This window comes from Pygocentrus nattereri, chromosome 10 (genome assembly GCF_015220715.1).
Source record: "Pygocentrus nattereri isolate fPygNat1 chromosome 10, fPygNat1.pri, whole genome shotgun sequence".
NCBI lineage: Eukaryota > Metazoa > Chordata > Actinopteri > Characiformes > Serrasalmidae > Pygocentrus > Pygocentrus nattereri.
Window position 1 is genome coordinate 17,643,836 of NC_051220.1, and position 15,418 is coordinate 17,659,253.

Below are 15,418 nucleotides of genomic sequence, written 5' to 3' on the forward strand. Positions count from 1 at the left end.
CTCTTAAATACAAAAATATTTAAATGTGTCCAGGAACAATATTTTCATTTATTTCACATTTTTATTATTTTATTGTACAGCTTATAATATACATGCTCTCAGACTTTAAAAACCTTAAATAACATGAACCTAGAAAATGCCATGTATGTGTATGTTAATGTATGGCTGAAATATGTCCCGTATTCAAAAAAAGTTGGTATGTCACATGTGTGTCCGTATGTCACAAATATAAGCTGGATATAAGGGAAAGCCACAGATGATAATGTGTGTCATATATCTAGAACCCATATATTGCCATATATCACATCATATCAAAAGTACGTGAGGGCTTGACATCAAAACGTCATTATCTGTATTTGATGTTCAGATATGAATTAAATCACCAGTTCCCAGAAATAAATGTGCCGCCTTTCACCTAAATCTGGTTTAAACAGCTTTGTCTCTCAGAAGATCCACATAACAGCTCCAGTAACTAAAGCAGTCTGACTACCTCGCTACTGAGCCGAGGGCAGTTGTCTGTAAGAAAGGGGAGTGCCACGGCGCCTAGTGGACAACCTCAGAACTGCAACGCTATTTTGTGTTTTGCCCTTTCTCTGACAACCAAAGACAACCGAGAGAAAGCAGCACAAAAACTCTCTTTTTAACATTGTAATGTAGTTTAACCAGCTTGACAAAGAAACTAGTGGACGTAATCACTTGATGGTGAAAAATTAATTTTCGCATATAAACTCCACTCAAAGGCAAATGAAACTGAACATGAATGTTTGCAGTAGCGTAATACATATTTTTCAAATAAAATGAGGACATTTTGACGGTTTTGTCTTTGAAATCTGCTTTTCTTTTTACGCTTTGGCTCGTCTTTAAAATATTTCTCCGCTGATGGAAATTCTGCTGTGGAATGCTGCTTTTTTTCTCGGATAGTCCTCTCGCTGTGAGGTAAGAACACAGGCTCCGCCCAGTTTTCCACTTCCGAGCTCCTGATTGGCGGAGCCAGCGCCTCAGGGATGTCCATAAACTGGTTAAATAGCGCTTTGCTCTGCAGGTCTGTAGTGAGTAAGAGCTGAACGACGAGGAGGAGCAGAATACGAATGGAGAAAGTGTTCAGACAGTAGTAATACTTGCATATATTTAACAGAACGCGTTGGAATTTAGTTTTACAGAGTCTCAGAGATTCAGAAATAAAAGGATTTTAACCAACACCTTTTTTATCCGTTACTTTGGGATCTTCTTCTCGTTCAGGTGAGCCTTTACAAGCTAAATAGTTTTCATTATATGAATGGAACGTCCGCTAAAACTGCGTACCCGTGGATACGATATTGAATGGTGAGTCTACTGGACCACTGATTTTAAATCTGCTCTGTCTTCTCTTAGAATAAGTGCTGAGTTCTGACCATGATGTTCACCGTACTCTTTTTACTGGTGATGCTCTGGACTTCAGAAGGTGGCCGAGTGGCAGGTAAGAACCTGATTCATTTTTCAGCCTCTGTGAATAAGTATGTGCTGATTAAACGTGGACTTAAGTAACATCTTAATGGATTTGGTTCTCTTATTTGCGCTCTAATTTATTTGACTCTGCTTTGAAGCCAGTTCCAATGTAGTCATTCACACTGAATCGCACCTGAGCTGCTTTGCTGTTGCTAAAACCTCTAACTTTCGAGCTTAAGACCAAAAGTAGCACAAAAAGGGAACAGAACCTCACAAACCTCAGTTCTGTTGCAGATAATGGTCTTGAGTTTTTTTTACCCTGATGCTTTTTATTTCTACTATTTTTGATAGCTGCTTTTAACGTCTAGTCATTATTTCATTGAAGAATCAGTGCTAATCCTTAGAAAAGTGTATCTCCATATGGCCAACAGCAATGCTCTTAAACTTAACTCCTTCAGTCCCTCTTACATCTTGTATTTCCTTGCTCAATCCACAGAGAACAGAGATGACAACAGTATGTATGACCTTTTTGAGCTTGCGCGCATCAATAAGAAGCACCATGGAGTGAGCTTGGTGAAGGGTCCGGATCCTTACAGCCCCGCTTACAAAATTCTTAACCCCAACCTGATCCCCCCGATCCCAGAGCACTCCTTCAGGGACCTCATTTATTCCATCCAGGCAGAAAAGGGATTCTTCCTCATGGTCAACCTGAAGCAAGCCAAAAAGACCAGAGGCAGCCTGTTGACCGTTGAGAAGAAAGATGGCTCTGGGCCCATTTTTGAGATTATCTCCAATGGAGATGCCCACACTCTGGATTTGGTTTACAGAACGGGTAACAGACAACATGTGGTCTCATTTGAAGAGGCCCATTTGGCAAGTGGCAGCTGGAAGAATATCACCCTGTTCGTGCAGGATGACCGTGCACAACTGTATGTTGGTTGCGAAGAGATAAATACTAGTGAGCTGGATGTGCCCATCCACCAAATTCTGACGCAGGAGGCTGTCGATATTGCTACCCTGCGCATTGGAAAAGGAGCAGTAAAAGACAGGTTTATGGTAAGTGCTTATGAATTTGCATGTCTCAACAATGTTGTTCACTTTGAAGATTTGTTCACTTTCATTTACAGCGAGGTGGCTTTTGCCATTGTTTGTAAAAAAATGTCACTTAGAGTCCTGAGGTTCTAAATATGTACAAATTGTCCCTACAGGGAGTCCTCCAGAATGTGCGCTTTGTCTTTAGAACCACTTTGGACACAATCCTACGGAACATGGGATGCGAGAGCTGTAAGTGATTATGCTACTCAGACAACCCTACAAAGTTTTTCAAAATCAGTTATTTTGTAGCCAAGGCCAGACCAAACAATGCAAGCAATACAAACCATGTTTGTTCTCTCTGTAGCCACCTTCATCACAGATGTCATGACCCTAGACCACCCTGTGAACGGCACCAGTCCGGCGATCCGCACAGATTACACTGGACACAAGACCAAAGGTAAGCTCCCATGTTCATTTATTGGTTATAGTCTGATCTCAGGGCTCCTTGCTGGCCTGTAAAGTCTCAGACCGAATGTTTTGCCCCTGTCCCTGTGATTCAGATCTCCAGGACATCTGTGGCTTCTCTTGTGAGGACCTGGCCAGCATGTTTAAGGAGCTCAAGGGGCTTGGTGTGGTGGTTAAGCAGCTGTCAAATGAGCTCCGCCAAGTGGTGAGTATCAAAACCAGCTGTGCTCAGCTTGTGCTCTCTCTCTTCCTCTCTCTCTATCTGTCTGTCTGTCTTTCTGTCTATCTCTCTATTCAACTGCCGAGCCACTTGTTTCATAGTCATTTCCTATTCTGTGCCAAACCTCAAATTAGCCTCATGTGAATAGCAACAAGCCTTCTTTATTTCATTTTCCATCCCTCTGATTCATATCCAGTGGAATCCCTCCTGTTGCAGACTATGCCTCCCTTGGTGCAGTAGCTTTGCTAAAACGCCCTCTATTCCTTCTTCTCACCCTTCCAGACTGCAGATAACAACTTAATAAAGAACCAGATTTCGATCCACAGTGGGGTGTGCCTGCACAACGGCATTGTCTACAAAGATAAGGATGAGTGGACAGTGGACAGCTGTACCCACTGCACCTGCCAGGTAAGCCCACAGCTTACAGTGAGTAAAATTAAAGGGATACAGCCAATAATGGGCTAAAAAAAACAGGTATTGGCTGAGCTGACCTTTTAATTGCAGTCATCCATCTCACACAGTAGCTGCCAGCAGGTTTTGGTAAGCCCAGCCAGTAGTGATTGAGTGAAAGCAGGGGTCATAATGATGTGCAAATGGAGTGCTGTGCTTGCATGAACTCTGCAGAAGCAGCTATATGACCACAGAGCATCTGGCCATCAGTCAGAATTTAGTCTGTGATTAGGAGAAAGTGAAGGCCAGCAGAGCAGTGGGAGTAATGTGCTGCTTTAGTTCAGAGAACTGAGGTTGGAAGAGTTTGACTTTTTTTAAGCATTCCACTCATTTTGAGTTCCATGGTCTCACCATGAAATCAAGTGGAGCAAAATGTTTTTTAGCAGCAGTTAATTGCTTGGAAAAAGGCCTTCACTAGCAGCAGTAAACCTTACCTCATACTGAGCAAGGAGTTAGACCGAATTAAATTAGTCCCTACTCTGCCAGTTACAGACCTTTGTGAGGGCCCTACCCACCCCAGCTAACCACAAACAATAAGCTGGGGCTTTAACACCACAGGATTTCCCTACCCAACCCAAAGGTCACTCATCTACGGCTAAACACAGACATTAGGTTTGCAAGAGAGACTTGTGTTTACTTACTGTAAAGTTTCTGAATTCAGTGATGAGAGCCAAGACTCTTCGACTCAACACAGCATTCTTTTCCATAGAACTCTGCCACCATTTGTCGGGAAATCTCCTGCCCGCTCATGCCTTGTGCCAATGCCACTGTGCCTGATGGTGAATGCTGCCCACGCTGTGGAACTCGTAAGTTCAATGTCTTTTAACATTGGAAAAATGTTGTCACACTTGTGCACAAAAACAAAAGGTTGCACATTTGTTTAAGTGTTTAATCTATTTAATGTTTTATTGATTTTCTAAGTGAAAATAAGCATGATAAATGGCACTTTGACAAATGGCATTTTTTCTGCAAATTATTTACCACTTTTAACATATTGGTCAAAGTTAAATGTGAAATATCAAATGTGCCATAACTTTTGCACATGCTACAGGTTTTTTTTGTAGTATATTATATTTAGCCAAAAACAGTAAGTGAGGATTAAAATGTGTTACTTTCACTTCAATAAAACCTGTAATTTGACAAGGGACTGTCAGACTTTTCCATAGGACTGTATTTTATCCTCCATTTGACTCTTTAGGAAAGCTTTATTTGTTGCTATCAATAAAACAGACATCAGTCATCAGCTCTAATCAAACCTCTCTCCTTTATCTCCAGCGAGTGACTATGCTGAGGATGGCTGGTCACCCTGGTCTGAGTGGACTCATTGCTCAGTGACCTGTGGCCGTGGAATCCAGCAGCGTGGACGCTCCTGTGACCGCATCAACAGCAACTGTGATGGCACCTCAGTACAAACCAGAGACTGCTACCTGCAAGAATGTGACAAACGCTGTGAGTCAAACTGAAAACTAATTTCAATCTGCAAATCTTCACTACTGATGGACTGCGCTATGATTTTTCTAAATCAAAAGGTTCATCATGTTTTTAAAAATCTATGCGTGTCTATGCGTGTTTTGACTGAGGTTGTAATTTTGTTCCACAGTCAAGCAAGATGGAGGCTGGAGCCACTGGTCTCCCTGGTCCTCGTGCTCGGTGACCTGTGGTGAGGGCGTCATCACCCGTATCCGCCTCTGCAACTCACCTACTCCACAAATGGGTGGCAAGGACTGCCAAGGAGAGGGCCGACAGACAGAACCATGCAAGATGTCTCCATGCCCAGGTAAGGGCAGCCTAATATGAGGACCCTAATATAAAAAAGTAAATGTACTGCTACCTTATTTATTAAGTAAGTATTGGTTGTTCATAAAAAGTGTAAAAATATCAATTCTAAAGACTCATTATGTTTCTGTGACTTTGGTCTTGTCATTTAGTCAATGGAGGCTGGGGGCCATGGTCACCATGGGACACGTGCTCTGTCACTTGTGGTGGAGGACTGCAGACCAGAAATCGTCTCTGTAACAATCCTGTGCCAAAGCATGGTGGAAAAGAATGTGTGGGTGATTCTAAAGGCACCCGTTTGTGTAACTCCCAGGACTGTCCCATCGGTAAGCAGTGTAACAGTTTTGCTGCCTACTCAGGCTTCTGGCTCAGTATAAAAATGATCGTTTTCACTAATAGTGAAAGCATATGTTCAGCAAATTTGTCTTTTCTTAACAGATGGCTGTCTTTCCAACCCTTGCTTTGCTGGCACTAAGTGCACCAGCTTCCCTGATGGCTCCTGGAAGTGTGGACAGTGCCCAGTTGGCTATACTGGAGATGGAATCCACTGTGAGGACATTGATGAGGTATTGGCATTGTGAAGAAAAAATGGCCAGTCACATCAGCTACCAATACTACTGTGATTCTAAACAATCCATTGTATCTTTAGTGCAAAGATGTTCCTGATGCCTGTTTCACAATTAATGGGGTCCATCGTTGTGAGAACACAGACCCAGGCTACAACTGCCTTCCCTGTCCTCCTCGTTACTCTGGACGCCAGCCATTCGGAAGGGGTATTGAACAAGCTATGGCCAATAAACAGGTGAGTGAAGTTGTGCTGACCTAAACTATTGTTCTCCAAAAGTCTGTTAGAGAAAGAGAAATGCTGAATTATGCAAGTGCTATGTACCTCTAGCAGAAAATAGAGTGCTGATCCCATTGGAACAGATAGTCTTCCATGTGTAGAGAGAAAAGCTCTAAATCACATCTTATCTCCCCCTAGGTGTGTGTGCCAAGGAACCCTTGTGAGGATGGAAGCCATGAGTGTAACAAAAAGGCCAACTGTATTTACCTGGGAGTTTTCTCAGACATCATGTACCGCTGTGAGTGCAAACCTGGCTATGCTGGAAATGGCTACATCTGTGGAGAGGACACTGACCTGGACGGCTGGCCGAACACTGACCTTCTTTGCGTGGAGAATGCCACCTACCACTGCAAGAAGGTATCCAACCACCCCCCATCACCCTATGATTAAAAATGACCTTGTCATATAATTGAGTTTGCAACCCCTTAATCCAAACACATTTTCTTTCAGGACAACTGCCCTGACCTTCCCAACTCTGGCCAAGAGGACTACGACAAAGATGGAACTGGAGACGCTTGTGATTACGATGATGACAACGATGGGATCCCTGATGATAGGGTGAGACAAAAACACATTCCTCCATTTTCAAATACTTGTGTGAGCAGAGTGCAGTGCTAAAAGGAAAAGAGAGAGTGAACAAAAGATTTGGAGAGTGTGGAACAGTCAAGAACCTGCCAAGAGTATATAAATAACAGTTTCGCAATGGGCATAGTGTCAATGGTCTAAGACCTTTCATTCTACATCCATAATTTAAAGTTATACGTTGGGTGAAAAAAAACATAACTGGGCAAGTAAACGATAGCTGCCTCAGAGCCAAATTGTACATACCAACACAGTTGATTCCTGAAGCCTAGATTCTGTGGTGTAGAGCTCCAACCCTTGATTTAGTACTTGCTTTGAAGTGAAAGTATATTTCTAACTTTCCATCCGTAAAGCAGAAAACAGCCCCAGATGTTTGACTTGTTGCTTGAGTATATCTATTTGCCATTGACTTGGCTGCACTGATGTTTGAGTAGAGGTGGGAAATCCAGGTCCAAAAAGTAAAAACCCTAGTTTGCTCCAACTACCTGAAGACCTTTGCTGCTAGCTTGAGCAAATTAGAGAAGTCAAGCAGTTAGAACAAAATCCTGGGGAGGGTTCTTATTCTTTGATGCTGGGTTACCCACCTCTGTGTTTGAGTAAAGGTTTTCAATGTTGAGCATGTATTTTTGTATTTCATAGGACAACTGCCCGTTCATCTTCAACCCAAGGCAGTATGACCAAGACCATGATGAAGTCGGTGACCGCTGTGATAACTGCCCGTATGACAGCAACCCTGACCAGATTGACACAGACAACAATGGAGAAGGCGATGCTTGTGCCATTGACATTGATGGTGATGGTAAGAGAGAAACAAATATGAAGCAACATGCAGCCTAAGTGTTTAATGAAAGGGAACAATCAAAAGGTACACTTTGAAATTAATGTACCATCCATTGCTCAGGTATTCTGAATGAGAAGGACAACTGCCCATACGTCTATAATGTTGACCAGAGAGACACTGACCACGATGGGGTTGGAGACCATTGTGATAACTGCCCATTGGAGCACAATCCTGATCAGGTAAGTCTCTCCACTCCTGAAACAAGTCTGTGGTATATCTTGTATGTTTCACAACCTAAGATTGTAGAGTTGAGGCAACGTTTCTCGGCATCGCCTTGCTTTAAGAGTAGCTGAACAGTATTTTTTAGTTGTACCTGTAATTTAGCTAAGTGAATGTTGGGGAGTTTTCTTGGAAAGGGTTGAGAGTTTTACTAGTAATTAAATCTTTGGTTTTCTCAGCTGAAATCGTTTAGCATTTCACTGTGTTAAAATAGAGATGAATAATTATAATAAACAGAAACAAAAAGCTGGCAGAATTTCATCTGCAGTACATTAAATTCATGAAGCATGAATGTAAGTGTATTTGAAAATGACATTTCAGTAGAGTCACTGAATTAATAATTCAGTACAAAGCTTGTTAGCATCCCTTTAGAAGAATGGCTTGAACAACAGCTTCATTCATTCCTCTCCTCCTACAGATTGACTCTGATTCCGATAATGTGGGTGACAAGTGCGACAGCAACCAGGACATTGACGAGGATGGCCATCAGAATAATCTGGACAACTGCCCATATATCCCCAATGCCAACCAGGCTGACCATGACAAAGACGGAAAAGGGGATGCATGTGACCACGATGATGACAATGATGGTGTGCCTGATGACAGAGATAACTGCAGACTGGCCTTCAATCCAGACCAGATTGACTCTGATGGTAAGGACAGTCCAGTAGGATCAAATTATGTTGTTTTTATGATAATATTTTACTTTTGTTTTCTTTTTTATTTTCTTAACCTAATCATAATGTTGCAATTTCTCCTAGGTGATGGACGTGGTGATGTTTGCAAAGACGACTTTGATCAAGACAATGTGCCTGATATTGAAGACGTTTGTCCAGAGAACTTTGCCATCAGCGAGACAGATTTCCGTAGGTTCCAGATGGTTCCTCTTGACCCCACAGGAACGTCACAAATCGACCCCAACTGGGTGGTCCGCCATCAGGGAAAAGAGCTTCTTCAGACAGTCAACTGCGACCCTGGTATTGCTGTTGGTAAGTAGCAGATATCCTTAAGTTAATAGAACACTATAAACTTGTCAGTGCATTATCAATAACTGTCTTCTGTTCTATCTCAGGTTATGATGAGTTCAATGCTGTGGACTTCAGTGGAACTTTCTTCATCAATACTGACCGAGATGACGATTATGCTGGGTTTGTGTTTGGCTATCAGTCCAGTTCCCGCTTCTATGTGGTGATGTGGAAACAGATCACACAGACATACTGGTCTCACACGCCAACAAGAGCTCAGGGCTATTCTGGACTGTCAATCAAAGTGGTTAATTCCACAACAGGGCCAGGCGAGCATCTCAGGAATGCTTTGTGGCATACTGGAGACACACCAGGACAGGTAAGCAGCACTTTCATCTCATGGTTGAGAGTGTTTCTTCAAAATGGAAAAAGCTAAATGAGGACTGTGATATTCATGCTCCATTTGGACTGTGTTAAATTCCAGGTGCGCACTTTGTGGCATGACCCCAAGAACATTGGCTGGAAAGATTACACTGCCTACAGATGGCACCTTATCCACAGACCTAAAACTGGATACATCAGGTTAGTATGCATCATAAGAGTCTTTTAAACTACCTACAGTGGAAGCTGAGAACTTGTATCTCACAGCCTTTCTTCTCATTACTTTTCAGAGTTATCATGTATGAGGGCAAGAAAGTCATGGCAGATTCTGGAAGCATTAATGACAAGACATATGCTGGTGGAAGACTTGGTCTTTTTGTCTTCTCTCAAGAGATGGTTTACTTCTCAGACCTCAAATATGAATGCAGAGGTAAAACATTAGATGTTGTTTTTTCCAGATATAACTCTGAACATAAATATTATTTTGGACAGTTTTGACAACTTGATTTCCTCTACTAATATTTGTCTGTTCTTTCTGTTTGTTCAGATGTATAATACGACCAGTTGGGATTTCCCTGAAGAATGTGCCTATCACCTATTGTCGTCAGTCTGTTTAAGTGTGTTATGTATGTTGTGGGATGAAGCTTTTACAACTCTTTCCTATGATGGGACCAAGGGATCAAAGGGAGAAGCTACAAGGTCAGTTCATGTGACCTTGGGGCTGACAGTAGCTGTTATCTGGAAGAGGACAGTAGAAGCCTGCAACAAAAGCAAAGAGAGAATGGACATCACTGCACGGAATGAGAAAGAACCGTTAAAAGACTTCTGAGTTTCTAAACTGGTCAGGTTCCCCCTCCTGTTGTGGAGGACCAAAAAAAGGAAGAGTTATTGTCTATAATTGCAAAGTTAAACCTCAGATCTGCTGTGGACTATAATCATGAAAGGAAGAAACCTCTCATAAAATGAAGAAAAGCAAAAGGAGTTCCACTTCTTTCTAGTGGGTCTGAGGTCCCACAGAAGAACTGTTGAGGGAGGATGCACAGGATGGTGTAAACAGAAATGGACTGTTGTCTTTTACTTCAAGAGAATGAGTGTTTTCAATGTGTATGTTTGTCACAAACATCCTACACTTGGACTTGTTTTTAAAATTATACCTATCAGTTATATGGCCATAACAATCGGATATCAGTTCATGATATCATGCCCATTGAAAAGCCACTTGCCTTTTTTGGAGATATGTTCTCCAAGCTGTTCTCAGGGTTAAAAGAACCTTTGTCTTCAGTCTTTTGAAGCAGAACAGTAAGTACCAGAGCAATATTTACCCAGATGATTAGAGCATTTCAAATTAAGGAAAGGGCCCATGCCTGTTAAAGGAGTGTAACGGACAGTTGTGATGTTGCATGTACTTATATTGTTGGCACAATATGGACACACCTTGAATTGTATCTCATCTCAGTGCAACTTTCACTTAATAATTGTAAAAACTAAAGAACATACTGGATTGTTGGGGTGAAATTGCCTTAATTATGCAGAACTTAAGTTTGTTCCAAATCAAAACAAATGTATAGTTGTTTCTTAGTTCTTCAGCACAGAGTGCATGACTAGTGCGTAGGAGTATGCTCTGTATTCTAAACAAAGGAAAAAAAAACAAATATACAAATATTACCTCATTGTTGTAAATTGAAACCAACTAAAATACAACTACATTTTAGCTGCAGAATATAAACCCGTTGGCTTCCTTTTTTTAATTAGTTAGCAAGTGTAATACAATCATATATTTTTCAAAAATGTATATAATACAAGATATTTTTTGGAGCATAAATACCCCCAACAGGGCATAAATGGACTTTTTTAAGTTATGTTGTGCTTAGTGAATGAATGATGCCTTTTTAAAGAATAAGTTATTATTAAAGTTGTTTTTATCTATTTTAAAAAGTAATTTCATGTGTGTAGATATATGCTATTTAAATAATTTATCAGGAAGTGTGACCTGACATTGAAAGTGTTTTTGTCTGTATAAACTGTTTGCACACTGACTTGAGGATATTTTTATTTGTTGTTTATTGTTTGTTGCTTGTTTTGCCCCCCCCCCCCCCCTTTTTGTATAATTAGGGCTACTTTGTATTTTAATATTGCAAACTTTACCCACAGAAATGCTGTTTTTATTCATATCAGTTATTTTAAAAGAACAACAGAACAATAAACAGTTGAAAACAGATCAGAATGTTTCTCTTTTGATCACAGTATTACAGGGGAATTTCAGACATTTTTCAGAGTAATCTGATATGATATAGAGCACTGGATAGAAACACTGACTCAAGTTTCTTTACATTGGTGATGATAAGATGTCTACACAATGTCTGCAAGACAGATTTTATTTAGTACACAAAAAAGCACACATAATGTTGATAATAAAATAGTGGTAAAAAAAAGTTTACAATGGCCAGCATGCATCGCTCTGTGAACTGATCTAACCTACTATGTTTTAGAATATATATTACTACCACTACTATGGCTAATAATAACAATAATTACAATTCTAATCATAGCAAGTAAAGCACATTTAATTGCCTTTGTGTATGAAATGTGCTATACACGTAAACTTGCCTTGTCCTGCTTTACCACTACTACTACTACTACTACTGCAACTGCTACGACTATTAATGATAATAATTACATTATAATAAAAAAGTAAAGCATATCAATTTGTCTTTGTGTATTAAATGTACTATATACATAAACTTGCCTTGTCCTGCTTTACTACTACTACTACAACTGCTACTACTACTACAAATAATAGTTACATTATAATAAAAAGTAAAGCATATTAATTTGCCTTTGTGTATTAAATGTGCTATATACATAAGCTTGCTTTGTCATGCTTTACCACTACAACTACTACTGCTACTACTGCTACAAGTACTACTACTAATAATAATTATGTTATAATAAAAAGTAAAGCATATTAAATTGCCTTTTTGTATGAAATGTACTATGTACATAAACTTGCTTGTCTTGCATTTACTACTGCTACTACTATTTCTATTATTGCTACTTCTACTATTACTACTACTACAACTACTTTTACTATTACTACTTCTATTACCAATAATACTACTACTATAGCTACTACTACGACGACGACTACTACTACGACTACTATAACTCATTATAATAAGAAGTAAAGCATATTAAATTGCCTTTGTGTGTGAAATGTGTTTACTATTGCTACTACTACTACTATAGCTACTACAGCTACTACTACAATTACTTCTACTACTACTATAACTATTACACCTATAACTATCACTACTCTTACTAAAACTACTCCTACTACTACTACAACTACTACTACCAATACTACCACTATACTACTACTACTACGACTACTACTACACCTATGACTATTATAGCTACTAATACTACTTCTACTATAACTCATTATAATAAAAAGTAAAGCATATTAAATTGCCTTTGTGTAGGAAATGTGTTATATACATAAGCTTGCTTGTCTTGCATTTACTATTGCTACTACTACAACTACTACTACTATAGCTACTACAGCTACTACTACAATTACTTCTACTACTACTATAACTACCACTACTCTTACTATAACTACTCCTACTCCTTCTACTACTACCACTACTACTACTATAATTTCTACTACACCTACTACTACTATTTTAATACTACTACTACTACTGCTACTACTACCACAACTAATACTTCTACTACTATTACTAATAATAATTTACAGAGCACTTTTCAAAGTAGCAACTCAAAGTGCTTTACAGACAGGTTGAGTAATAGTAATAAAAGGCCTGTCAATGCTATTGTAAAACAATGTCTCAGACATTTAATGCAACAGCTTTCTGTGACATAGCTTTAAGAGACATGAAACTTTTGAGACGTCTGGCTCCTATCACTACCGCTGTGAACAATTCAGATACGGTAGGTTTTTCTAGAGCTGAGCATTTCACATCAAACCACTCTGAATGACTTTGCTTACATTTTAACCATTTAATTATGTAGAAAAAATGGTGGAATTCCTCTTCAAACCTTCCACAGAGGCAAACCAAAAGTAAATACATCCCAGATCTTAACTGAGTAGTCAAAACATCAGTAGGAAACTTATACTAAGCTCTGGATGGTGACTAAAGTGTGAGCATGGCAGTCGATGGTTTTACTGAAAAACAGCCTCATTTTACCTTTACAAACATTGAAAAAGGGAGAGAATATTTTGAAAGCTACTCTGACATTCCTCTAAGAGACAACCTTTGCTCTTTGACTGTTCAATGTGTGCTCATAAGACCACAATCTAAAAATAGAATCAGGTGCACTGATTTTGGATCTTTTCATATCCTGTTTGAACAGCTGAAGCACTGAAGCACCAAAGCTCTACTTCAACAACCTCTGCACAGCCATTTCTAAACAAAGGTATTCCAGTACAGATGAATGATTGCCTGTTACAAATGTAACCTGTAACCTAAACCAAAGAATTACTATAGAAAAATAATTTAATCTAATTACTTCCTTTCTTTTCCGTTTGGATCAGTTCTCATTTTGAAGTAATACAACCCCTGGCAAAAAATATGGAATCACCACTCTTGGAGGAAAATCTTTCAATTGTTTAACTTTGGGGGAAAAAGTTAATCACAGAGACATGCCACAAAACTTTTTTTTTTCAAAATTCCAACCTTCTGGCATTAAGAAAACAATAAAAAAGACATAAATATAATTGTTGTAGTCAGTCACAATTGTGTTTTTAGAGGAAAGAAATATGGAATAACTAAATTCTGAGGAAAATATTATGGAATCATGAGAAAAACACTGCACCATTAGTACTTTGTTGCACCACCTTTGGCTTTTATAACAGCTTGAATTCTCTCAGGCATGGACTTAACTACTGACAAACAGTATTCTTCATCAGTCCGTCTCCAACTGTCTGTTATTGCTGTTGCCAGATCAGCTTTGCAGGTTGGAACCTAGGCATTGACCATTTTCTTCAATTCCTACCAGAGATTTTCGACTGGATTGAGATCTGGACTATTTGCAGGTCATGCCATTGACATTATATGTCTTCTCGAAGGAAAGTTTTCACGTCCTTTGCCCTGCGGCAAGATGCATTATCATCTTGAACAATGAAGTCATCACCACCAAACCTCCTTTTTACATGAAATTTACATGTTTTCTTCAGGCAGTCATCTTTATAAATTTCATTTGACTGACACCAAACAAAAGTTCCAGCATCATCACCTTGCCCAATGCAGATTCATGATTAATCACTGAAGATTACTTTCATCCAATCAGCCACAGTCCATGACTGCTTTACCTTAGCCCACTGTAACCTTGTTCTTTTCTGTGTTAATGATGGTTTTCATTCGGCTTTTCTGGATGTGAATCCCATTTCTTTTAGGCAATTTCTTACAGTTCGGTCACAGGCATTGACTCCCGTTTCCGCCCTCTTGTTTCTCTTTTGTTTTGTTGTACATTTTCTGTTTAAGACATATTGCTTTAAGTTTTCTATCTTGATGCATTGATGTTTTCCTTGGTCTACCTGTATGTTTCCCTTTTACAACCTTCCCTTCTTGTTTGTACTTGGTCCAGATTTTAGACACAACTGACTGGGAACAACCAACATCTTTTGCAACATTCTGTGATGATTTACCTTTTTTTGATTTGCTTAAAAAGAAATTTTATAATTCTCTCCTTTGTTTCTACTGACATCTCTCATGTTGGAGCCATGATTCACATCAATCCATTTTGTGCCACAGCTCTACAAGGTGTGAGAACTCTTTTAACTGAAGACTAATTAGCAGATTTAATTGATGCAGGTGTTTGTTTTAGAACTGCAAATTACAGAGCGATTCCATATTTTCCTCAGAATTGAGTGATTCCATACTTTTTCCTCTACTTGATCTACAAACACCATTGTGACTGACTACAACGATTATATTTATTCATTTTTTATTGTTTTCTTAATGCCAGAAGGTTGGAATTTTGAAAAAAAAAAAGTTTTGTGTCATGACTCTGTGATTAACTTTTTTTCTACAAAATTAAACAATTGAAAGACCTTCCTCCAAGAGTGGTGATTCCATCATTTTTTGCCAGGGGTTGTATAATGACATGAACACAAAGGCACATTTCAACAAGGTGTCTTTAGAAAAGGCTAACAGGACAAGTGCGCTGCTGTAAGAGACAAAATGATCGAT

General features: G+C 39.3%; 1 protein-coding gene across 1 annotated transcript; it reads left to right on the forward strand.

The window, feature by feature from the left end:
- The first annotated feature begins 1,064 nt into the window (after positions 1 to 1,064).
- LOC108430658 (thrombospondin-1) lies at positions 1,065 to 10,851 on the forward strand. The gene is made up of 23 exons (XM_017703273.2): positions 1,065 to 1,239; positions 1,372 to 1,456; positions 1,922 to 2,481; positions 2,634 to 2,709; positions 2,825 to 2,917; positions 3,021 to 3,130; positions 3,428 to 3,553; positions 4,305 to 4,401; positions 4,871 to 5,044; positions 5,196 to 5,372; positions 5,524 to 5,697; positions 5,810 to 5,937; positions 6,021 to 6,173; positions 6,354 to 6,572; positions 6,666 to 6,773; positions 7,437 to 7,596; positions 7,699 to 7,817; positions 8,276 to 8,510; positions 8,619 to 8,846; positions 8,930 to 9,201; positions 9,307 to 9,404; positions 9,494 to 9,633; positions 9,751 to 10,851. Exons 2-23 carry the CDS (start codon positions 1,393 to 1,395, stop codon positions 9,756 to 9,758), a joined length of 3,519 nt encoding a protein of 1,172 aa, XP_017558762.1. The 5' UTR covers positions 1,065 to 1,239; positions 1,372 to 1,392; the 3' UTR covers positions 9,759 to 10,851.
- The last annotated feature ends 4,567 nt before the right edge of the window (positions 10,852 to 15,418 follow it).